The 24,960-nt window shown below is 41.7% G+C and overlaps 1 protein-coding gene across 1 annotated transcript in view; it reads left to right on the forward strand.

The window, feature by feature from the left end:
* Positions 1–24,651, forward strand: part of TECPR1 (tectonin beta-propeller repeat containing 1) — a 26,032-nt gene extending 1,381 nt beyond the window's left edge. Inside the window, exons 2-25 of the mRNA XM_041462522.1 lie at positions 2,802–3,034; positions 4,746–4,928; positions 5,421–5,543; positions 6,308–6,433; positions 7,942–8,116; positions 8,212–8,312; positions 9,675–9,776; positions 10,206–10,351; positions 11,173–11,690; positions 12,437–12,582; positions 13,511–13,666; positions 14,162–14,311; positions 14,951–15,108; positions 15,749–15,876; positions 15,984–16,086; positions 16,746–16,842; positions 17,217–17,296; positions 17,599–17,655; positions 19,107–19,281; positions 20,179–20,314; positions 20,621–20,713; positions 21,357–21,463; positions 21,924–22,043; positions 22,705–24,651. Coding sequence (XP_041318456.1) covers positions 2,804–3,034; positions 4,746–4,928; positions 5,421–5,543; positions 6,308–6,433; positions 7,942–8,116; positions 8,212–8,312; positions 9,675–9,776; positions 10,206–10,351; positions 11,173–11,690; positions 12,437–12,582; positions 13,511–13,666; positions 14,162–14,311; positions 14,951–15,108; positions 15,749–15,876; positions 15,984–16,086; positions 16,746–16,842; positions 17,217–17,296; positions 17,599–17,655; positions 19,107–19,281; positions 20,179–20,314; positions 20,621–20,713; positions 21,357–21,463; positions 21,924–22,043; positions 22,705–22,902 — 3,609 coding nt within the window. The 5' untranslated portion in view covers positions 2,802–2,803 and the 3' untranslated portion in view covers positions 22,903–24,651. The remainder of the gene's footprint in view (positions 1–2,801; positions 3,035–4,745; positions 4,929–5,420; positions 5,544–6,307; positions 6,434–7,941; positions 8,117–8,211; positions 8,313–9,674; positions 9,777–10,205; positions 10,352–11,172; positions 11,691–12,436; positions 12,583–13,510; positions 13,667–14,161; positions 14,312–14,950; positions 15,109–15,748; positions 15,877–15,983; positions 16,087–16,745; positions 16,843–17,216; positions 17,297–17,598; positions 17,656–19,106; positions 19,282–20,178; positions 20,315–20,620; positions 20,714–21,356; positions 21,464–21,923; positions 22,044–22,704) is intronic.
* The last annotated feature ends 309 nt before the right edge of the window (positions 24,652–24,960 follow it).

The raw sequence follows: 24,960 nt of genomic DNA on the forward strand, positions 1-24,960 counted from the left end.
CCCGCGGGGAGCGGGGCTGTGCCGGGCCCGCGGGGAGCGGGGCTGTGCCCGGCCCGCGGGGAGCGGGGCTGTGCCGGGCCCGGGGCCGCCCAAGGCCGGTGGCGCCGCAGCCCCGCACGGCTGCTAAGCCGATCCGGCCTTAATGCCCGTGCGGAGGGCCCGTGCGGGGCTGCCGGGCGCGGTGTGCCCCTTGCCGCGTCCCTGGAGCGCTCTGGGATCCCCGCGGGCTCCGAGCGGCGCGGCCGTGGCTGCACGGGGGTACCGGAGGAGTCCCCGCTCGGTTCGTGTGACACCGAGGAGAAATGTGTGCGCGGTGTGCCTTGGAACACGTCCAGTCTCGGGGTGGTTCACATCCTGCCACCGCCACGGCCTGAACTCGGGGACAGGGCGCTGCTCTCCCGAGGAGCATCGCTGTTTTTATTATGTGCAAGGAGTTGGGATATTTTTCTTGAATTCTTTAGCAATCAGTGATATGCCAGACCACTGGAAATTTTAATTACCAGTATGTTTTCTTCATTTAAGCATTTTAGTTCTATCCAAAATTACCTGGCTGAGCTGTGGAATGAGGAATAATTCAGCAGATCAGGTTTTTTTCCAGGCCCCTGAGGATACCTGGCAACTTCTGCCTTCACTGAAAAGCACATAAGCCACCAGCACTGAGCATCTTTCAAAACTGGGCAATATCTGTCTTCATCTTCTGCAGCACAGCCAGTGCAAAGGGACCTAAAGTGAAGTCTTTAAAGTTTATAATCCCAAATGCATTTGGGATTTTCCCATGATGCCCCAAGCACTGTCTGAAAAGTTCAGATGGAAGAATATGTAGAAATTATCACTTGTCTTGGCTTCCTTGAGTATTTTAAACCAGTTGCATTAGCCTACATTATTTTGATTGTCCCATCTATGTTTTTCTTAATTTCATAATCTTTGGAATTTTCATCACCTTTTCCCTAACTGTTCCAGGTAGTTTTCTGCTTGCCTGGACTGTTGTTCCAGGTACAGGCCTTCATTTATACCTTTGTCTATCTTTAAGAGACCCAGGCATCACTTTTCTTTGTTACCTGGCTAGGTAGCTGTCGTTGTTGCATTATCTATAATGCTTCCTTCATTCCAGACTCTGGTATTCTGGTTACTTAAGATGAAGTGTGTAATATTTTCTTCTGTTATAGACACTGTTTTGGAGAATTTTAAGTGCTAATACTGAAGGGTTATTTTCAGTATTATTTCAGCCTTTATTTTCCCAGTGATACACACACTAATTTTCACCTCCTCTTCACTTTGTTCCATTATCCATGTTATCTTGCTGTACTCCATTGTAGGAGGATATTAAGAAGGTAAACGGCTGATCCAAGAGCAGACAAAGATTCATGCCTTCAAAGTCCCAGCATCAAAGAGGGGAAAATGGTGAAAACCAGAGGATTCATCTTAGTTATGCTACAACTAATAGGAGAATTTTGCTCATGACCTTCCCCTGGTATCACTCATTCTCTGCTGCTGTGTTTTTTTATCACTGTTACCTGTTCTTCACCTGTTGGATCCAGGTTTTTAGGTACTTAGCAGCAGCAGTTCTATGAAGCAAAGACTCCTGATATATTCTCCCTGGGATCCCAGGGGAATTGCCTGTGCTCTTCTCTGACACTGACCCAGCTGTGTGAGGTTCTCCACAGTTTCACCAGTGCCATGCACATACAGAGTGCAAGTCAGTTCCTGTGTGCCACCTCTTTTATCAGAAAGCAGGCAGTCAGCTCTCCTTAGGCTCTTGTCTTAAAAGCAGAGTTGCCATTTGACAGCAAAGCAGCAGTGTTCCACACTGACTCCCAGCAAGAATTCCTCTTTCATTGTGTTGGATCAGAGTCCACTTTTCTACCTTTCCTCTCGCAGTTCTCTATTGCATAGTTAAAGGAGCTGAAGGCAAAGTTCAAAACATTCATTAGCAATTCTGACTGTCAAACATACAGAACTACCAAAATTTGTCTGTTTTGATGGCAACCAGAAGGTCAAGTGACAGAAATACCCTGGCCTTTCTTGACTTCTGAAAGGACTGATGTGCACCTGCCTCACCCCTCGAGGAGGACAGGGCTGCAGTGCCCAGAAAATGACAGGTTATTATGTGATGGAACCAGAATGGAACTCAACCAGGTCTCTGCTGCCAAACCATGCTCTGTGTGTACTTAAATTCATCACACCTGCCTATAAAGATCCTAAAGCTGGATCTGATCCAGAATGCTTTGAAAGAGGTTTCCTGGCAGAAGCAGGCAGTATGTCCGTGGTTTAAAACCAGATGTGTGCTTTTGGAGAAGCTCCTTTCACATCCTTGCCTTTGTACCAGTGTAGGTGTGTTGTAGATGGAGAGGAGGCTGAGAAGGAGGGATCAGGGGACAGCAGGGCTTTGTGGAGCTGAGATGAGCAGGGTGTGTAGCACCACCAGCATTCCCAGATCCTGAGAGTGGAGCTGCCTGCTATGAAGTGGTCTGTGCTGCTTCATCCCAGCTCAGAACTGATGTCTGTCCCCAGCCTGCCAGAGCTGTCCTGTTCATTTCTGAGCTCTTGTAGCATGCACAGTAGAAAGGTCTGTAGAAAGATCTTTCTTATGGCTTTTCAGGGACATCTGAGAGGTGTTGGCTGCACAGCTCTGACAAAGAGGTCTGGCTGCCAGCTTTGCACAGGCTCTTTTTAAAAAATCATCCCTTACATCTTTATTTAGTTAGACTGATGATGGCTCAGAGCATGACTGATCTGCAGTAGATTCAATATCCATTTTTATACCCATCATTTCCAGCAATAACCTTGTTTTTGCCTTTCAGATATGGCCATGCCCAGTTCCCTTTTGTGGGCTGTTGACATTTTTGGGAGGGTTTACACTCTCTCTACTGTTGGCCAGTACTGGGAGCTCTGTAAGGACACACAGCTGGAATTCAAGAGGGTCTCTGCTGTCAAACAGTGCTGCTGGGGAATAGCCTGTGACCATCAGGTGTACACGTACGTGTTCTCAGGAGATGTTCCCATCAGATACCAGGAGGAAACCTATGAGAACCAGGTATGACAGGTACAGTACCTCTCACACAGCCACTGCTTGGACTGACAGCACAGCCTGCATCAGCTGTCTCGGTGTGTTTTTCTCACAGGAGGATTGATCAGTTTTATTTGTTTTCATTTTTTTATCAGAAGTTTCTGAAGAGTACATATATGTGCCAAATACCAGGTTTTTCTTGTAGTATTTAAATTCCCAAAGGAGTTACACTTCCCTGCTCCTAGCAAAAGCAATGCCAGTGTGAACTCCAGCCTGTTCTGTGTGAGCCATTTCCGACTGGAGCATTCACCCTTTTCACTGAGTGGTTTCCATTTCTCCTTTCCTTAGTGACAAATACACAATCCCCTCAAGAAAATGTCCCATGTAACTTCCAGGCAACAAAGATCAGAAATATATTAGACATGATAATATACTCTGATAATATATTCTGAGAAATATACTATTCTTTAAACAATGCTACTTCTTAGTGTTCCAAAGACTTCTCTAATAAAGGCATAACTTTCCATTAAAGTACAATGTTTCCAACTTTTTTCCTAGAACTGTTAAGGTGATCCTTTCTATCTGATGCACTTCAAAACAATGTCTTTAAAATAGTATTTTAAAGGAAATCTATCAAATTTGGTTGTAAGTTAACCAAAAGTTAATTCGGAGAGGAAAATGATGGATTTTCTTGAGCACATTTCTCTGATTTCTAATGGGCAATGGAATGAATACAATTGGGAAGAGACATTAACTTACCTGCATAGGCAAAAGTACAACAAATTAATTTTATACATTATTTGATATTGATACAGCTTTTCAGCCATTTAAGAATGTTCCTTTTATTGTGTAAACATCTTCTTTAAAAATGCAAAATTTCAAGTTTTATTTGTTACTTTAAAACTTTCATTTTGTTTGTTCTAGGTAATGAAAAATGGAAAACAAAATACTAGAAAGCACAAAAAGAAATACTCTACAAGAGCTAGCAATGAAAAATTAAACTGAAGTAGTTTGCAGATAATGTGCAAGACAATTTAGCCTTTCTAAAGAAAAGGCTAAATTTCTAGTAACAGAAAATAATATTTTTTGTAAAATTATAGATAGATTTTGCACCACTCATTTTCCACATGCCCTAAAATGTAAGACAGTATTACAGGACAGATTTTGACAGTATTCTGTAGTATGTAGGAGTGTGGGGGGAAAAAACGACAGTATGGGTGAAAATCCTCATGTTATCAGTTCTGTAACTGATTCAAGGCAGATTAGGGAAAAAAATTATAAGATCCAGGGGAGATTTGCTGATACAGTCCTCTCAACACTATTCCTGGCAGAGGCACTGCTGTTTTTCTGTGCAGACAAGATATGAATCATCTTTCTCTGGGAGTAGATTAGAGATACCAAGGCCATCCATTACCCTAATGCTGCAGTGTCATGGTGCCATACATCACCAAAGAAAAAAGCCCAGTGCCTGGTAAAATATAGCATCAGATGGTCCTATTTATGTAGCTGAAAATGACTTGGTTGGGACAAGCTCTGCAGTCAGCCCTGCTTTGATATTTAAAAAAGCTTCCCCAAAGGCTGTGTCAGGGAGCAGCTCATGGAGTGAACACTTTTCATTCACCCCAAGAATTTATTCTTCTTCTACTGCAGAAAATAAGAAACATGTCATGACTCCCTGTAGATGTGCAATGAGATAATGTGATCTCAAACAAAATACTTTATTTATTATTTCTGGCAGCGCTGGAATCCAGTTGGTGGCTTTTGTGAGAAATTGCTGCCCAGTGACCGCTGGCAGTGGAGTGATGTGAGCGGGCTAAAACACCAGCAGCTTGATAGTTTCACACTGCCTTCACCACACTGGGAGTGGGAGTCTGACTGGTATGTGGATGAAAATATTGGAGGGGAACCAACAGAGAAAGGGGTAGGTGAACAATACCAAAAAGAGATCTATTCTGGGAATCCTTGCTCTGTAAAATGGAAGGAACTTTTGTAGAAGTGTAAAAAAGTCTGTAAAAATAAAACTTGCTATAGATACTTCTTTCTGGGAAATAGCTTAACTCTAATACAACAGAAAGAAGGATCTTGTTTGAAGGCTTTTGAAGTCTATAGGAGGTTCTATAGAAGCTTTTTTCTTTTGATCAGGCCACGAAATCCTGGCAACTGAATGCTATTGTTTAAAGTCTTTACTATGAAGAAAGTAAAATGTTCTACTGTGTTGTTTGTTCTGTGTACATCACCCAGAGGAATTTGGGCATGATTCATAAATCATTCATGGAATTAGCTGATCTGTTAATCAGGGCTCTAGAGACACACAGAGTGACTTGTGCTGTGACTCTTGTGCAGAATTGCTCTGAGTTATGACTTCAAGCTTCCCTTGATCCTGTTTTTCTTACAAGAAAACCTCTGTTTGCAGGGCTGGACCTACGCCATAGACTTCCCCAGCACCTACACAAAGGATAAGAGATGGAATTCTTGTGTCAGACGCAGGAGATGGATCAGATACAGGAGATACAAATCACGGGACGTTTGGGCGAAGGTTCTGGATCTCTTTTACATACTAAATACTGATTGTCTGAAATAATCAATTAGAAGTGCAGGGAAGTTAGCTAACACAGGAAGTTCTGTGTTAGCTGGAGTTGGATTCCTTCACTTCCAACTTGCTGAAATACTGATTGTCTGAAATAATCAATTAGAAGTGCAGGGAAGTTAATTTTTTATGACTTCTGTGTTAGCTGGACTTGGATTCCTTCACTTCCAACTTGCTATTCTTGTAAGTGTAAATGGAAGACTGGGATATTTCATGGAAACCTGTGGTAGTAAGGTGCCAGATCATATGGTGATGCAATTAGAGATGGATGCTCAGCTCCTTTGCAAATTTCAGATCAACTTTTTAACTTCCTTTGGTTGTGTGACAAAGCACGTTCATTCAAGGTGGTACCTTGCATCATTCACAATGTATGTAATTTATCTGTGTGAATAACTGTTCTTTAATAATTGTTGCTCCATTCTAAGAATATTCAAAATTTGTAATTTGTGATCTTTCAGCTTTCCAATTCTGTATGCACTGTTCTGTGAGTAAAAACTTCCTTTAGTTAAGGTGCAAAACACAGACTTCTCCACGCTGCCTTGGCAGCATTTCCCCTCTCTGCATATGGAGGCCTTGGATGAGAGGGAGAATCTCCCTGCTCAGCCACTCTAGGAAGTGATACATAACCAATCTGCAAGACAGAAGTTATGCCACCAGCCAAGTCACCTGTTTGCAGTGTGTCCTCTCCCCAACCTTCCTTCCCTTTGCTCCAGATTGTGTCCCATGATGAACCAGACCAGCTGCCAGACCCTTTCAATGACATCTCCATCGGAGGATGGGAGATCACGGACGAGCCTCTCGGCCGCCTGTCAGTGTGGGCAGTTTCTTTGCAAGGAAGGGTATGTGTGTGTTCCCTAAGTTCTCTAATAACAATTACTGGTTAAAAGGAGCTAAATAATTGTATAGCAAGGCAGGGTTGTTTTTGTCTTATACTGGTAAGGAAATGCACTGCTTGTGCATCTGGCAGAGGATGAAAAGCTGCTTTGGGACTACATTATGTAACAACTTGTGTTCTAAATGGAAAGGCTTAGTACTTCTAGGGTTGTTGTTTTATGGAAGCCTTTAACCTCTATGAACAGGTGAATCTTAAAAACCAGGGCTGAGTAGTAGTATTTTATATCTTGAAAAATGCCCAGAATGCTGACTGTGGTGCTGGGAACCAGGAGAAGGAGCTTTAAAAGCTGAGAGAGGTTCTGGTGAAGCATTGTGCTGTGCCTTTGGGCTGGAGAGACAGGGATGATTCAAGAGTTTACAAAATGGTTTTCAAAGACTTACTGATTGGAAGGTGATCACCTCCTGACCTGGCAATGTGGCATCCAGGTCTGAAATGTTTTCTTTTTATTTTCTTTTTATTTTATCTTTCTCTGTTGTTGTTATTGTTGGTTTTAGGCCTCCCGTGGGGTCTCCTCTTTTGCTCAGTCCTGTGAAGATTTGACTCTTGCTTTTCTTCCTTCCTTCTTACAGCATGTATCTAATATTCCTTTGTGTCTAGACACTTTCTATCTTGTGGTCTCAGAATGTAATACTTTTAACAGGTAGCTTGAGCTTTCAGTCATATTTGGCACTGCCTGAGAGGCAAGCAATCCTGCTTACGTTATTTAAAATAAAACTCCCTATTCCTCATACTTTCTAGTAATACGTGACAAGCATCCCAGTCTAAAGGCTTACTTGACTGCCATTGTACAATGCCTTTATTTCCCAAGTGAAAGTCCCTGGGGAATTAAAGTATTCCTAAAAATGAAGATTTAGCACTCAGCAGTCATGCTGTGGAGCATTCATATGACTGCCACAGGATACTTTCTATGTTTGACCTTCCTATTTTGACTGTGATCTACAGAAAATTGCAGTCCAAGACTAGCAAATGGCTGAATGTTACCAAAGGCTGCACAGAGAATGGAATTTCCCCCCCATATTGTGACAAGCTCTGTTCAGTGAAAGTGAGGCCAGGCTCTCAGCTAACAGTAACATTTTTGTGTTATGTATTTGTTCACTCTTGGTTTGTATAACATGCCCTGAAATACACTGAAGTGGTTTAAATGTTGAAATATACACAGAACTTGTAGCAATAGGTTACTGTACCCAGTCCAGATGTTGTGTTCCATGATAAAAGCTGCTCTGTAGAACAGCCTCCTCCCTTAGTACATAAGGAAATAGCTTCAACTGCATAATCAACATTTAAGAAAACATACCTTTAAAGGTCAGAGTTCCATACACTACATAAAACAATCCTCTTGTTAAAGGAGAGCTGTTCTTTCCAGTTTGTCTTTACTCTTGTCTCAATGGTTTCATTGTTGTAGTGATATTTTTTCCTTATTTCATTTGGTTTTGTTTTTTTAAACTTGTCTAGGTATGGTACAGAGAAAATGTCTGCCATCACAATCCAGAAGGTTCCACATGGTCCTTAGTCACCACCCCTGGTGAAGTTGTACAGATCAGCTGTGGACCCTATGACCTCCTTTGGGCAACTCTCTGGGAAGGGCAGGCTATTGTGAGAGAAGGAATTGATAGGAATAACCCTCAAGGTAAAGTTTGCTAAATCTGGCTGGAAACCCCTTTGATTTTTATAGTGTTGAATAAGAAACTAACCTACAGTGGCTTCTGGGTTCTGTCTCTGCAGGAATTTCCTGGAGTACTGTGGAGTCTCCAAGCTCTGAAAACGGGATCATGCACGTCTCTGTGGGTGTTGATGTGGTGTGGTGTGTTACAAAGGATAGAAAAGTAAGAGGGCTCACATTCTGCTTTTGCTTTTTTTCTTCCCTGTCTGCTGCTCTCAAACAGGAGTGTAACTTGCACAGGAAGCAATGGTGATCTGAACTCTCCATCCCCATGGTTTGGGGAATTCTAGTTCCCCTTGCTGTTATGGGAATGCTCTGTGGTTTCTGATAGTTGAGTTGAATTTAAGGAAGACCTTTTGCTTTTTTTTTTTTGAAGGAATTTTCTAAACCCAAGTCAGACAGCTTTGGCAGGTGGATGGGGATGTGGGTGGGGATTGGATGAGGAGCCTCTTCTAAGAGATATTAAGTATCAAAATTGAAGTGACTGCTGTTTCCACAAGGACTGAATTTTACATCAAAAGCAGCAGGGGGAGAATTCTCATCTACACTTTCCTGCATAATGCTATTTTTTTATCTTCCTACTGCAACTGTTCCCTCTTCATCAGTCTTTTAATGTGGGGGTTTTGGTATTTAATTAGGTGGGATATCTCTTATGGGGATGTGTGATTACTTTCTTACTAGAGTTTTAACTTAGAATGATACAATGTCTTAAGTTGGAAGGGGCCCATAAAGATGATGGAGTCCCACTCCCTGCTCCTTCACACTGAATTCAAAGCCAGGCCTGAGCTCTGTGCCTGTGCAGCAGTTCTGTTGAGTTTCTCTGCTGTAGTGAGTCAGTACTTGCCAGCTGAGCCATGGTAACAGGCTGTGCCCAGCCTGCTCCATCTGCCACATAAATCCACTGTAATAAATGAAGATAAACTGGTGCATTTTCCTTCAGATCTGCCACAGGGCAGTCAAGCATCCTGATGTTATGGGATTCAACCAACAGCTTCTAAGGGAGCTGCTTGCTACTATGACTATATGGATATATGCTACATACAGAGGGAATCCTTCCTGGTGCCCAGCCTACAGACACTTTCAGATGGGTAAAGTCAGATCTAAGGGAAGACAATTTAAAGAGCTGTACTGCTAAAGACATTCCCCTGACAGTTCCCTCTGGCAGCTCTGCTTCTAGGGTTTGAATGTAAGAACACTATTTAAAAGCCCATTCAGAGTGATCAAAAATAGCCTACGTGGTGATAGCAATAGAAGGTATTTTTCCAAGAGCATAAAAGCTAACTCTGTCACAGGAAGTCCTACAAAAAAGTCTCCTTTTTTGGCTTTTCTGGCCACAGATGGATGCACAATGTGGGTACTGTTGGGTGAATTGTTTTATCTTTACCTGATGAAGAATCAAGGAAGTAACTGATTTCTTAAGACAAAGCGGCAAGTCAGTGTTATAGATTAAGACTAATCCACTAAAGAAACTAAATTCCTGCTGAAGCAAAAGGAGAAAAATTTAGACTTTCTGTTGTTGTTGTAGGTGTGGTTTAGAAGAGGAGTGAACTCACATAATCCTTGTGGGACAAGTTGGATTGAAATGGTTGGAGAAATGATGATGGTAACTGTAGGCTTAAACAACCAGGTAAGAGAGCTGGGGAGCAGCTGAGAGGGTATTTACATCCCCCTCTAAAGGGAATGTTACCTCTAAGGGGTGTGTTCCTTCTAGTGCAGGAGCTGTTCACATGGTGAGGGCTCTCAGCAGTGCCAGTAGGGCTGGCTGAACAAAGGGACCCTGGGCTTAAACTGCTGGGAGGGAAAGAGGCTGAATTCTGCAATTCTGCACCTGAAGGTGACAACCAGCACGTGTTTTGTATGGCACAGGGAGGTGCAGACTGGTTTTGGTACAGAATTTTGTTCTGCATCTACAGTGTCAGCATTAAGGAAGAACACAAAAGGAAAATGCTGTGTCCAGCAGTTTTCTGTGCTCAATTCTGCACCACTGCACCTTTTTTGTATCTGATACCTGCTGCATTCCAAGCCACTTCCTTCACCAAGCCCTTTCCTCCCCTAGGTCTGGGGAATCGGCTGCGATGACAGAGCGATTTATTTTCGTCAAGGAGTCACACCAAGTGAGCTCAGTGGGAAGACATGGAAGGCAATTGTGTCTGGCAGAGAGAGTGACAGATCTCAGACTGGGAGCTCAACAAGTCTGCTCAGGTACTTCATGAAATACCTGCTCGAGACTGTACAGCAAGGGTTTCAATGCTAGGAGATATTTCTTTACATTCAAGGGGTATAGACAAGGAGAAGTGGGGAAGACATCTCTAATCATGATGTATGCTAAAAGGCAATTGCATTTTTGCCATTAAAACTAACACTAAGCAGCAGTTGTTGCACTCAGAGAAGATCTGAAGCTCCCACATTGGAATTCACTGCATGCCTGCAGTAAAGCATGTTCCTCTGGGCTTTACTATCTCTATCTGGAACTAGTCCCTAATAAGAGAAGATGTTGTTTATGAAATACTGTGAAGGAGTGTCAACTCCACTTAGGAATTATTCTTCCTGAGTGTCACTGTACGTTTCTTTTCCTAGGGAGGTTAAATCAGTTACTCCCCCTGACTGCTGGCCTCTGGGCTGTACCACACTTGCCAGTGGATCTGACTTGTTGGAGCCAGAGTGTGTGCTGAGAAGTTCCCTTTGGCAAAGACAAATCATAAAGTTGATAATGGGCTTTAAAAAAATCCTGTTCTTTATTTTGTATTCAGAAAATGGGATGTGTTTTCCTGAGAGTTGTAGGCAGCCAACACCACCAATTGTTTGAAAAGATCAATAAAATTCCTTCCTGTTTCAGATTTACTAGACCAGTTTGCCAGGTTTGTGTTGGACTTGTTCCTCTGACGATAGAATTTGACATTTAAAAGAGAAGTCTGCTGTTTCCTGCAGTGAAAGACTAAGTCAGTTTCTGTGTGTCTGCAATCTAAGGCCTGTGCTGATTTACAATGCTTTGGATGATAATTAATTATCTATTTGTCCTTCAGTGCTGGCTGTTTCTTTACTGATGATATTCAGAACCAAACAAGCGCGGTCATTCAGGGTGATGCAGATCCTTCCTCTGATACAGAGCTCCCCGGCGTGCCCACGAGCCCTGCCAGCACTGCCCTGCTGGGAGCTGCAGCCGCTGGGAATGGCCCAGCCAGCAAGGATGAAACATCTGCACGGCTGCCTGTGGATCCTCTGCACTCTGAGCAAGGAGAAGCCACTGCTGCTTCAGCTAGTAATGACAAAGATAACCTTGAAATGAATAAATCTCCTGGAAACCCAAATGCTTCTGCAGAACTGCAGTGGATAAACATTGACTTGAAGGAGGCTCAGAAGCATCCAGTGCTGTCTGTCAGCAGCTTTGCAGACACATCCAGCCTCTCCTCCCTGGGCGCCTTCTCGGTGGGAGCTGAAGACCAGTACGGAGCGGATGAGCACCCGCTGTGGGCCTGGGTGTCTGGGGGAGGCTGCCTGGTAGATCTGCACAGCCCACTGAAGTGGTTCACTGCTCCATCAGGTACTGGCCAGTCACCACAGCACACCCCAGTTCCAGTCACAGCTCAATATGCTCTTTAAGAAAAATGTTGTTTTTTTCTGAGCAAAACCATGGTGCAAAACTTGTGCTAACCCACTTTCTCTTACTGCAGTTTGTTAATAGGTTCATGTCTGAGCATAGTGCTGCAGTATTTAGCTGTGGAGCACTTTGGGCTTGAGATAAATAAATGAAATTGGTATTTTCTCTTGAGTTCCTGTAGCAATTCTGTAAAGTAATCTGTGCTGGATCTACATCTCATTTTTAATTGTACTGAAACTGCAGCTTCAGGCAAAACATATAATATCACTGAGCTGTAACAGGAAGGAGTGAAAAGGGCTCTCTTGCGAGGTGCAGATGCTGGCAATAACTGCCTCACTCTGGCATTCCTACTGAAATGGGTAAAATGAACCATGAACTGTGGCATCCCAGTATTTAACAGTCTAACTTGTGATGCAGTATATTATCTTGTTATCTTGCAGTTTAGTGACAAAACTCTCATTTTTACAAGGTTATGGCTTTAAAAGCTTATATAATCTATCTAGTGATCCTATTTCTATGAATCATTTACAAAGTTTTGCTGTAATACATTGATTCCAAATTATAATCATTATAAAAATGGTGTTAGACTGTGTTGATCCAGTCTGGTGTTCAGAGGAGCGCCGTGTTTTACCTTTCATAGAACTGTACTCAAAGCTCACTGGAGTTTATTGGGTTTGGTTCTGTCCCAGGTTTGTCATCATCTGTGCAGTCTCTGTCCCTGTCCATCACTCCTGCACAGACAGCAGCGTGGAGAAAGCAGATTTTTCAGCAGCTCAGTGAAAGGACAAAGCGGGAACTGGAGAATTTCAGGCACTATGAGCAGGCTATTGAGCAGGTAAGCAGTGAGGACATTTATCTCTTATCTTCTAAACACATCTGGGAATCAATAATATATTTCTGACATACTGATTTGAGCTTACTGTCAGCTTTATATTCTTGCCCCTATTTCTGTCTGTGACAACTTTCCTGGATTATTAATGTCTGAGCTCCCTGTGGGAAATTAACAGCTTGTCAAAGATGGAGCAGCAGTATTCATCTAGAAGCATTATCAGATAGTTTTATTTAGGAAGAAACAAAGGATTGGTCAGCATTATTTGGGTACTGTGAGACCTCAAATCCTCAGAGAAATGGTTGCAACAGCAGAACATTGTATGAATTATTCCACCACAAGATGAGGCATCTTAATTGAAACAATGACTCAAGGAGGTGAGCTTCCCTTTCTGTGGCCATTAGGACTAATTTAACTTGCGTAAATAAATGATGCAAACGTCAATGGCAACACATAAATAGCAGCAGCTTTGTTTGCTGTTCCCTTTGCTATGACTCCTTGGCTCTTTTCAGATTCATTCATATTGTTGGTCCCTTCATTGATAATTGCCAAATGACATCTAGAATTATTTGATTAAAAACACTTGGAGTCCAGGGGTTTAATCAAGTTTAAAAAAATTATGTCAAAAGTCTTTAAATTCCAAAGAGAGGTTGTGTTATAACAAGAGCAAACTTGAGTCAGTTACTACCCGTGTGCTACTGCATTCTTACAGGGTAAAAATGTTACTACTGTTGTACACCTGCTACCTCAGTATCTTTTTATCCACTTTTATGAGTTTCCATACTCTGGTACACTCTGTATGGGAATGTGTGATACAGGTGTGGTGTGATACAGACTAACCTGCAGCAGAACAACCTGTGGGCACAAAACCAGTATTTGGGAGAAAGAAAAAGAGTCATGCAGTTTCTTTATTCCTTTTGTGTTTGCCTTGCAGTCAGTTTGGGTTAAAACTGGAGCCTTGCAGTGGTGGAGGAACTGGAAGCCTCATAAGTGGATGGACGTTCGAGTTGCACTGGAGCAGTTCACTGGGAGCGATGGGATGCGTGACAGCATCCTGTTCATCTATTACATGTACCACGAGGAGAAAAAGGTGTGTTCAGCTGCAGACCCCTGGGAGAGCTGCTTTTGGCAAAGGCAAGCCTCTGAAAGGGAAATAGTTTCTTTAAAGGAGGCAAATTATGGCACCTACTGTTCTGAGGTTTGGCAATCAATTCAAAGGTAACCCCAGGTACCAGCAAACTGCAGGCTTTTCTGGGCTGTGTCAGAAATTCCCAATCACAAACCACTCACATTGCTTAAACCATCAGTTCTGCACTAATTAGGAATTCTTCTGGAAATTGAAAGTGTTCTTGATTGTGAAGAGCCCAGCTTGGCTGGACAGGTTCTTCCCAACTAGGGTTAATGCTTGCAGGTAATAGGAATCAGAGGTGGGCGAGGCTGGAAGTGGAGTCCCATTCCCTCTGCACCAAGAATTGATTCTTTGCTGTCCTTGGCAGGAATGCCTTGTTTGTAGACCTGAAGTGCAAAAATGCTGGCTCTGTGGAAGGTTTGCCTTAGTCACAGGTATTTTTTTCTCCTGTCTTAGTACATCCACGTGTTCCTGAATGAAGTGACCATTATAGTGGAAGTGCTGAATGAAGCCAAGCATTCCTTTGCACTGTACACACCTGAGAGGACGAAGCAGCGATGGCCAATCCGCCTGGCAGCCGCAACAGAGCAAGAAATGCATGACTGGGTAATTCTGGGCATCTCTCATTTCAAGCTAGCAATATCTGCAATAAAACATAGAATCCAGTCTCTGAAATGTCAGCATTATATTTAAACTCTTGGGGCTACTCATCTGTTTTTTTAAGTTTAGGTATTTAAACCATCTGATCAAACTTATTTAGAGGCACCTGAGGCTTGTTATCTCCTCTGAAGTCTGCTTGCTTTCTGGTGCTGCAGTTACCCACAGCAACACCAGTATTGCTTTACATTCTCTTCCTATCTCTGGATATAGATGAGGGTAGGAATGAGTTAGGAGTTGAATTAAGTTATTGTGTTCTTCTTTGGTAGAAGAACCATTCTCTGTTTTCATTGCTGCAGAGAGTCTTTTGTACAGGCAGACAGGCATAGATACACTGGAGCAGGGGCAACATGAGAGATGCTTCATCCTGATCAGCTCCTGCAAACCACAGCAGTTCCAGTGGTTGTATAATAACTTCTGAACCACTGAATTCTAGTGCCTTTTGAGAAAAAGCTGCAAATTCACTTTGCAAGATTGCTGATTTTCAAGAACATGCAGAGGTAAAATTTTGTTTTACAGTACTGAGCATCTCTATGGGAATTTTTTTCTCACTGTAAGTGGAAGCTTTTTTTGCTTCTTGTTTTGTAGCTGTCTTTGCTGAACATGTCTTGCTGTGAAAGCAGACGGATTCAAGGCCCTCCTTCTCACCATGCCATTTGGTCAGTTACTTGTAAAGGAGACATCTTTGTTAGTGAGCCAAGTCCTGAGCTGGAGGCCGGACCCCAGTTGATGCCATGTGACCAAATGTAAGAGGCTTCTGAAGCTGTTCTTTCTGCATGGGATGCCATCCAGCAAAGAATGTCCTGTCAGTTCAGTGGCTTTGATGAGCTCTTGGAGTGTGTAGTACACTGCAGATGTCTCTCACTGACAGGGTTAATGGCTGCCTTTCTACTCATGATTGCACATGAAGAAATTCACCAAATCTGATTTTAGTTCTTAGATGCTGGAGATGTCCTTGTGATTTCAAAGGCCTTTCTCACTGAGATCCCATGTTTTTAATGTCATAAGAGATAGCCTAAACTGAAAGTAAATCTAATTGTTGTAATTGGAATATAATTTGAGCTTTCAGTTTTATCTGAGTCAAGAAATCTGAAATTCTCAGTCCTCCATAGACACTGCAGTCCAGGAGCAGTTTCTCAACACTTTTTATGACAACTGTGGCAATATGCTACTGCAAACTCCTCAAGCAGAACAATACCATCTGCTTTTTGGGAGCAGTTCAGGGGGAAATGCTTTCAACTGGCAGCTGCTTTCACTTAGAGATTGCACAGTGGTTGGACAAGTGAGCAGAGAAGGTTGCCTGTGCTGAAGATGATTGGGTTGTTGGTGGGGAAAGCACACATCCCTGCAGGATGTGGTGTTGAGCACGGTGTCCTTTGCTGGCAGGTTCTGGCGCCAGGTGGGAGGGCACCTGCGGCTGATCGAGAGCAACAGCCGGGGCGTGGTGTGGGGCATCGGCCACGACCACACAGCCTGGGTTCACACTGGTGGATATGGAGGTGGCTTCATCCAAGGTACAGCTTGGCAGTGAGAAATTGAATCATCAGTGGCTGATGGAATTTAAAATGTAATGTTTTCGAGCTTTAGCTTTACTCTAATCCACATTGTTTATTCCTCACAGGACTGGCCAGTAGTGCTGATAATATTTATACACAGTCAGATGTGAAATGTGTTTACATCTATGAGAACCAACGGTGGAACCCTGTCACTGGATACAGCAGCAGGTTATTTACTCAATTTATTGCATTTATTTACTTTAACACTACTACTGTCAAACGAAACAAGGGCTTTGTTCTAGCTTGGAAGAGTTATTACGCTTACTCTATCTTCAGTATCCTCCAACATTCATAGTTAACCTGTGATGGAAGAGCAGTGTTTCTCAATTTTCTAATTTGTAATTATCAAAAATGTCAAAATGTCATTATGGCAAAACGTTACAGATTTGTGCTTTGTGATTGCACAACGTGTGCTACTTGCAGTATCTTTCACTATTAAGACTAGACAGAAAAGTTATTAGGACCTGTATGTTCCTATATATATTGTGCTAAATACACTGGGTCCTTGAATAGTATATTTGAGCAAAAGTATAGAATACATATCCAATTATATGGGATTCACATTCCAGTTTTAAATGGTAGTGAGGAATATCACTCTACAGAGAAACATCTACATGGTCCTCAAGTTTGCTATCACTGGAAGCAATTGTACAGATTCTTTCCCACTGTGCTCATCACTCACATGATATTTCTGAATAGAGATTAATGACAGCAGTGTTTTGTGTGTGAGAGCAGGAAGTGCTACAAAAAGGCTTTTCTTCCCTCGCCTTTTAAACTCCCTGTTGTAAATGACCTTGCATTCCTTGTGCACTGTTCCACCACCACAGAGGTCTGCCCACAGACAGATACATGTGGAGTGATGCCTCTGGCCTGCAGGAATGTACAAAGACCAACACCAAGCCTCCTTCTCCGCAGTGGTCTTGGGTAAGTTTTGGCTTACAAATTTTTTTACAAAGAAGTCCAGGCTTAGCAAGTAGGATACAAGACTTGAGTTCAAGGGGCCCAGATTTTCTTCTGGGATTTGTTGTAACATTTAACCTTGTTTTCCCCATTAATAGCTAGCAATAATCTTCCATAGTCAAAAGAATGTTAAGCACTGAGTGGGGTGTTTTCTTTAATGTGACTTAGATCCTTTTCTCCTCCGCTGAATTAAAAAAATTTGGGAAGCTCTGTATGTATTTCAAGTGTTAGAAGGTTTCTAGCAAATCATTGCTCTCCAAAAGGTGGAGGTAAATAGAAGAGGTGTTCATGATAGATTAGGTGTTGATTGTTACTCCCAGTGTCCCGTTTGCCCACAGGTCTCGGATTGGTACATCGACTTCAGCCCGGCGGGCGGCACGGACCGGGAGGGCTGGCAGTATGCAGCTGACTTCCCAGCGTAAGGAAACTCCTCTTCTGCCAAATCCCAGACTCCAGTCCTCACTCCTCCTCGTTTCTGGTTTGCACATTAACTGCCCTTTAGCAGGGACACAACACTGCCTCATTTCCCCTCTTTTTGTGGGCATGCTGATACTTGCAGGGAGGGAGGGCAGCAAGGTGAACCTGGCAAACTGTCACTTGAAGAATTTGAAAATCAGCAGTTGTGCCTGGTGGGCAGATGGAGGCAGAGCTCTCAGGCCGGCACTGACACTGGAGATGCTCTGACATCCTCATGAACATTGTTTAAATCTGTTTTGGTAGGTCCTACCATGGGCACAAGACAATGAAAGACTTTGTCCGACGGAGGCGCTGGGCAAGGTGAGGAACCTCAATATAAATAAGTTTTGAAGTTGAGTCCTAATTGCTCACTAAGTCTGCTTTAGTTATGAGGTAAAGAGTCTTGTCAACAAAACCCAATCAACAAAAGAAAAAGGGAAGAAACCTGAAATAAATAACCCAGCAAAGAAACTGATGACCTTTAGCATTATGTCTCTAATTGTAAGTCTCTATGAGTAGTTACCCTCTTGGATTTTGTGGGATCTATGGATAAAAGTCAGACAGTTCTTCTCTGTATCTGCTTTTCCTTATGGTAAATGATTAAGGAATAGTAGACACTGGGTATATCAGTACATATTAGGTCACTTGTAATGCTGGTAATAGGCCTTTTATATTAATAGTTTCAACTTGAATTGAATTCCACATACTGAATGCTGGGCCACAGGTAGTCCAACCCCATTTCAGTCAGAGGAAATGTCCAGGTGGAACCCAGAAAACAGCAAACTGCCACTACATTCTATAAGCTGGGGAAGTCTGTGCATTCCCTGTTTTTCCAACGTTTCTGTGCTTTCTATACTAGAGCATCTAATAGGTGTGCTAATTAATTTCTGTGAAATTACACACTGCTGGGTTTAGTATTGATGCTACAAAGTATTTTGCCCCTTTTACAAAAAGCTCTGAACTGAGGTTCTGAAGCATCAAAAGTGTTATTTCACAATATGCAGCAAAACAAACCCAGTAAATCAAAATGGTGACTTGAAATAAAATAAGCAACTTGAGAAATACCCTCTAGTCTAAATACTTCCTCTTCTTGTAACTACCAATTGAAAATTGAAAACAAATAGGCTCAGGGTTGGATCTGTTTTTTCAGAACTGGAAAACAGAGGAATGTCCTGATGTTTTTAGGACATTATTCATACATGAAATTATTGTGGTGATGATAGTCTAACATAATTTCCCTAACTGACAGCACTACTTTGGTGCAATTTCCACAGAAAAAGTACACAAAGTCCCAGCATGACTTACCAAGTCTGTCATTTAGAGCTGCTTTACCTCTGCCTACCTAACCTCTGCTACATAACCTTTTTAACAAACCAACCAAAAAAGAATTATAAAGTTATTCTTTTAACCAAGACAGAGGAAGGAATGAGCTGGGTGTGGAGTTCTCTCTGCACTTTGTTATTCTGCTGCTGCCCAGTGAGTCTGAAAGAGCTATGGAGCAGTGTAGCACCAGTTGCAAACTTCTTGGGTGGTCTTGGTTTTATAAAGTAACTTTAAAAGAACCCAAACAAACAACAGAAGCTTTGACAAATCAATACTAGTTCAAACTTCAAAACCTGATTGTTAAAAACCTCTTTCAAATTAAAAATACTAATATCTAATGAAAAGCACTACCTAATTAAAATACTTTAGGACTGGAAGTCAGCAATAGACTGGGAAACCAGTGATAGAAAGTACGTACTTCTGACAGGTTTGGGTTTTTTCTGCTTCAGAAAATGTAAGATAGTCACCAACGGGCCATGGCTGGAAGTGCCTCCTGTTACCCTGTGGGACATCTCCATAATTCCCAGTTCAGATGCAGATGATGAAGAAGCAGTAGCACTGTGGGCAATCAGTGACAAAGGAGACGTGCTCTGCAGGCTTGGAGTGACACAGCAGAATCCAGCTGTAAGGCTCCCTGTTTGTTTTTACTGCTTATTGATGTATTTAATGTAATATGCAATACATACAATCACACAGGGCCCTCTCTCAAAGCACCTTGTTATTTTTCATCCCTTTGTGTCCCAGATTTGCAAGTCCCTGTCCATCAGCTGTAGCACAGTTTGCCCACGTTCCTGTTTATAATAGTGCTTCTCTTGCATAATCTACCTGAGCTTGTGCCACATCACCTGCAGGAGCCTCTCTCAGCTCCTGGCCATCTTCTCATGAAGCATTTTACTTCCACTTTCTGCCCTGGCAGCTTAGGTCTTCCTTTTTTGTTTGTTTTTTGAAATGGTTGATAACAGGTGTATCCCACTTAAAGGAACTGCTGAGGAATGGGCTCTGTGAAACATGGTCCCACTCTAGTGCCTCGATACCAGCAGGATAAAAACCAGGAAAAACATCTAAGAAAATGCTTTAGTAGAATTTGGAGAAAAACTACAAGAAATTAAAAAATATTTAAGAATTTTTTTTCCCTTCCTGATCTGTAAGGCAGTGCAGCAGTGAGAACTAGAATACTGTGTCTGGAATCTGAAATCCTGTATCAGCTGATTTTTGTGAGGAATTAAAGAAAAAAAAGAAGGCTCTACTGCAACTGTTCAGAGACATGTAGATGCCTACAATGCAGTGATTTTAATAGAAAAGTCCCTTCATTGTCTAACTTAGTTATTTTCAAAGAATTGTATATCCAAATATCTTTGAGGATCAGCAACCTCATTTCTGCTCAGTCATGAAGTTATGTAAGATTTATTCTCCAGAACATTTTTCACTATGTTGGTTTTTTCTCATTTGGTAATAATCAACAATATTTTGTCATGGAGGTTTTAAGCACTGCTTCACAATTCATCTCCCATGATTTGTTAGGGAACATCCTGGCTGCATGTGGGAACAGACCAGCCCTTCATTTCCATCTCCATTGGAGCATTTTACCAAGTGTGGGCTATTGCTAGAGATGGTTCTGCCTTCTACCGGGGTTCAGTGTCTCCAAACAAACCTGCAGGTAAGAACTTGTACTTTATCTTTTGCTCTACTCCACTGCCATGTCTGAAAAAGTCCAATCTGTTCTGTAGAGGCCTTTCCCATGGCTGTGCCAAACAGTGCATACAAATAATACAATAATTATGTCAGTTAATTTGCTATTCACTTGTGTAATTTCAAGTGTTCATTTGTAAAAAACTATCTGTTAAAAATATACGAAGTGTGATGTCTTTCATAGCTTTCCTGCACAGCAATGTATTTCAACTGCAGACATTTCCATGCCTTATTCTATTTTTGCAATGCTTAACTCAAGATTTGTGACTTTTAGGTGACTGTTGGTACCATATCCCTTCACCTCAAAAACAGAAGTTAAAGCAAGTCTCAGTAGGACGAACATCTGTGTTTGTCTTGGATAAAAATGGTAAGGATTTAAAAACCTATTAGTCAGTGCTACAAAAAGTACAGCAGTCTGTACCAGACTGATTTAAAAAGAAGAGGTTAAGTTAGAACTGGACAGATGAATTCTGGTCTCCAAAGGGAGTAATATTTCCTACTGAAGGATCTGGAGTAGCAGTGCACTTAGGTACTGCTTCTGAAGGCTTGGTTGTTGTATCTGATATTGCCCTGGGTAACAACAATCCAGCACCTGTGCTCTGTGGGGGAAGACACAGATGAATGTCAGAGAATTGCATGGCTGGGTTTTGTCTGGAATCCTGCTCCAAAACAGATAAAACATGAAGCACCTTTTGTTCAAGAAACAAGCCTTTAACAACAGATTCAGAGACCTTAATCTCATTTGCTTTTGTTTTCTAGTGCCTAGTTCCTTATATGAACATTTTTCCCCAAGTAATTTTACAAAACAGAGTATTTGCTATTTTTTATAAACAATAACTATAGAAATACAAATTCCAAAGTGGGAGCTTCATTTTGTCCATCTCTGTAACACCTTAGCAAAAATTGCATGTCCCCAGAACACGGAAAGAATGAATTCCTGCTTTATGTTGTTTACAGCACTTCAGACAAACAGCCATGCTGGGCTGTAACCAGCACTCTTTGTTTCACAGGCAATCTCTGGTACCGACAGGGAATCACACCCAGCTACCCTCAAGGATCTGCCTGGGATCATGTTTCCAATAATATCCGTAAAATGTCTGTAGGGCCCCTGGACCAGGTGTGTATTAAGCTTTTTTGTATCTCATGAGTTTATTAAAAATTATGCAGAACATACGTTAATAATTAAATGTTCTTCAGCCTTAGTTTTGTTTAACTTCACTGCACAAAATGTTAGTCTAAATGCTGGAATCTGATAGCAAGAGAAAAAAATCATACCAATGGAATAGTGATACAGCCAAGCCCTCTGCTGCAAAAAGCCTCATTAATTTTTCCATTTTTTTTAACAAGGCTATATATTTTAACAAGGCTTTTTATATATTTAATCTCTTTCCTGCCAAGTCTTATCTGGCAATATTTTAATTATAACACTGCTCTATAGTTTGTTTGGGTGTCTCTCTGCCTAAATTAGAGCATTTTCAGCCTATTGAAGAATAAGCCTGATTTTTGAAAGGGGTCAGACAGAGATTTCACATCTGGGAAGAGCAGCACATTTTAATACCTCTCTCTGTTTCCTTGAGGTGTGGGTGATAGCTGACAAAGTGCAGGGCAGCCACAGCCTGAGCTGTGGGACCGTCTGCCACCGGACTGGAGTCCAGCCCCTGGAACCCAAAGGCCTCTCCTGGGATTATGGTATTGGGGTAAGTGCTGGGGGCACAGAGCTGCCTGAAGTTGTACATCCCACTGTCTGTGGGCTCACAGAGAAAGGGAAATGCCATCCTGCCCAGCTGGCCAGCATTGGAAAGCTTGGATATACCTCTAGGAAATTGACATTTTCCTTCAGGTTTAGGTTCCTTTTTGAAGTAATAATAATGGGCTCTGCAGTCATAGCTGGGACATTGTTTATTTGCATTTGATAAGTATTCATTTTAAATAGGTAATTTAAAAGTTACAATGGAAAAACTAGTGGAGTAAGAGCCATTTAAAAAAAAAGGATTCCTTCCTAGGTCTGTACATGATTATTCCTCATTGTTGTACCTGTAGTTCAATGTTTGAGAAAGGCTATTTCAAGTTTTGCCACCTTTTAAGTTGGTGGAACATATGAATGCCTGACCCCACTAATCTCAATTCCCCATGCAAAAAACAATCCTCAAGTTTACCACCTATAAAACTCCCTCAGGGAGGTCTGCTGTGTTTTGTTTCATTTTACAAGGAGCCTTTTTTCTGATTCATCCCAGAGCAGGATTACTTTCCTTGTGAACAAACTAGCAGTGCATAGAGAGCATCATAGAGCATCACATCAGGTACAGCACTGACAGGGTGATCTTTCTCCCTTTGAGTTTCTGTATCCCTTTTTCACAGGGTGGGTGGGAGCACATTACAGTCAGAGGAAATGCAACAGAAGCATCTCGGGCTGCTGTGCCTGACACCGCCGAGGAAAACCCAGCAGCATCGAAGGAGGGAGAAGATGAGGAGAGTAAAGGGAAAACAGAACACTCCAAGACCCCTCTGATGATCAGTGAAACTCAAGAGTTGGACAGAAATTCTGTTAACTGTTAAATTGTTGCCATCTACATGTTGCTAACAAGCAGTAGGCAGTAGTTGAAAAAGAAAGAGATGTCTACTGCTTGGAGAGAAAAACATGACATTTTTGTGCTACTAATATGTTTGACTGAACTGGACTTTGCAATGGGGTATTTTAAGTACTGAATCCTTCTAATGCATCTTGTGTAAAATGTGACTTGATAGAGTTCATAGTTCTGTCAAAGCAGGCAAGGTTTTTAACCATGTATTTCTGACCCTTTACCATAGCTGCTGCTCACCATGCAAATGTGAATATCTGCACCGATGATCACTGCATTTACTTCTATTTTTTATGCTCCCTACATTTCTTTCATATTCACACATCTTGTCCTTGAGATTCATCTTTGAGCACAGATAAAGTTGTTTCAGTCTGGATGAATTGCAGGCAAACACAGCTGGTCCTGTTTGGAGAGGCCCTTACACATGCACAGAGCTCTGCTCATGGGAGAGCTCCATGTCTAAGGATGGACTTGGGTCAGGCTGTTCTTGCTCCCATCAGCAAAATCAAGTTCTGCACAACTCTGCTTAGGCTACAGTTACCAGGAAGGGCCAATTTTTGCTGTCTTTGCTCACAGTGTGTTAATCAGGCAGCAGAACCTCTGGTTTCAGGGAGTCACTGGTGAGCCCAGTCCTGGTCAGTCGGGCTCAGCTCTGAACTGTCACTGCAAGCACTGGGAAATCGTGTTCTGTCTTCAGCTGAACTGAAACTGGGACAATTGAGCTACACAGATGCCTACCTAAGGAGGCTGTGTTCCAGATCATTGCAAATTATGCTATCATGCTGTAGAAGTCAAGGGAAGGTCTTAAACTGACTTTACAGTGGTAGGAATGCAAAACAACTTTACTGACAGCAGTGGAGATTGCCAGTGTACACTGATGGCAGTTCAGAATGAAGCTCTGCTCTTCATTTTGAGTAAGTGATTTATTCATCCCTTTTTCCAACATGATACCACTTTCTATTCTCAAAAAAAAGCTTTTTTTCCTGACTTATTTATCATAATTAGACAGTTTACATTCATTTCTCCTCTCTGTGTGTGACTGTACATGAAGTTATTTTTATATGATGAACAGTTTGGTGTGGTCTCAGTACTGTATTTGTAGAAGTAAAACTTATGTTTGCACGTATTTAAGGAATATATTTGGTATTAAATGCCAAGGAAAGCACTGTTTCCAAGTCCAAATGTGAATGAAGATTGAAGATGCTTTACTGTAAAAAAAAGAACCTGTTGATCTTTCCAGTATGTGATTAGAGATTTCTGGTTTATACATACATTGTGGGAGAAGCATAAATAACGTGTTGCATTAATTACTGTAATAGGTTTTGCATAACTTGCACAGTATCTTGTCCAAATAAATAACTTTATTACATGTATTTTTAGAGAATTATTAGGATTGTATTTTTCTCTGCATTGTATCAAGGTTTTTCCTTTTAATAGTCAGTGTTTACATCTCCAACAATCAACCTGATTGCATACAATAAGCTTTATAATGTACCTTTGCATTTTTCCCTACATTGCCAAGGTTCACTTACTTTACTGTAAAAAGCTGGGTTTAAGTGAAAAAAAAGTTATAAATTGTTTATGTTTGAGTACTAAGTATTTACCTTCTAAAATATTATTTAGAAAATTATTTAATTTAAAAATATAACGTCATTGTTGTGGCTAGTTAAAATATGGAAAAGTGACTTTAAACTGAAGCAATTTTGAAAAATAAAAGTAATTTATCAGAAAAAAATGCTTCTTACAAAATCCCTTTTGGCATGTCCAAGAACACAGCACTTTGTGGCAAAGTTCCAACGTGGAACTAGCAGCTGTAATTCCATAAAAATGCCTTTGTCCAGAGCCTGACTGTCCCTTGGGGATGGCAGTGTTCAGAGAAGGGGTGACTTTCACCTGCCTCCTTGGCTGCTGTATTTATAGCTAGATATGATGTGCCATTTTGGGCTTAATATTTGAAATGCCTCTGGTTTCAGAAAGCCAAAAATACACTGCCCAAGCATTAAACTCTGCATGTTTAAGAGCGATACCAGCATAC

This window comes from Pyrgilauda ruficollis, unplaced genomic scaffold, assembly GCF_017590135.1.
Source record: "Pyrgilauda ruficollis isolate IOZ18807 unplaced genomic scaffold, ASM1759013v1 scaffold16, whole genome shotgun sequence".
Taxonomy (NCBI): Eukaryota; Metazoa; Chordata; class Aves; order Passeriformes; family Passeridae; genus Pyrgilauda; species Pyrgilauda ruficollis.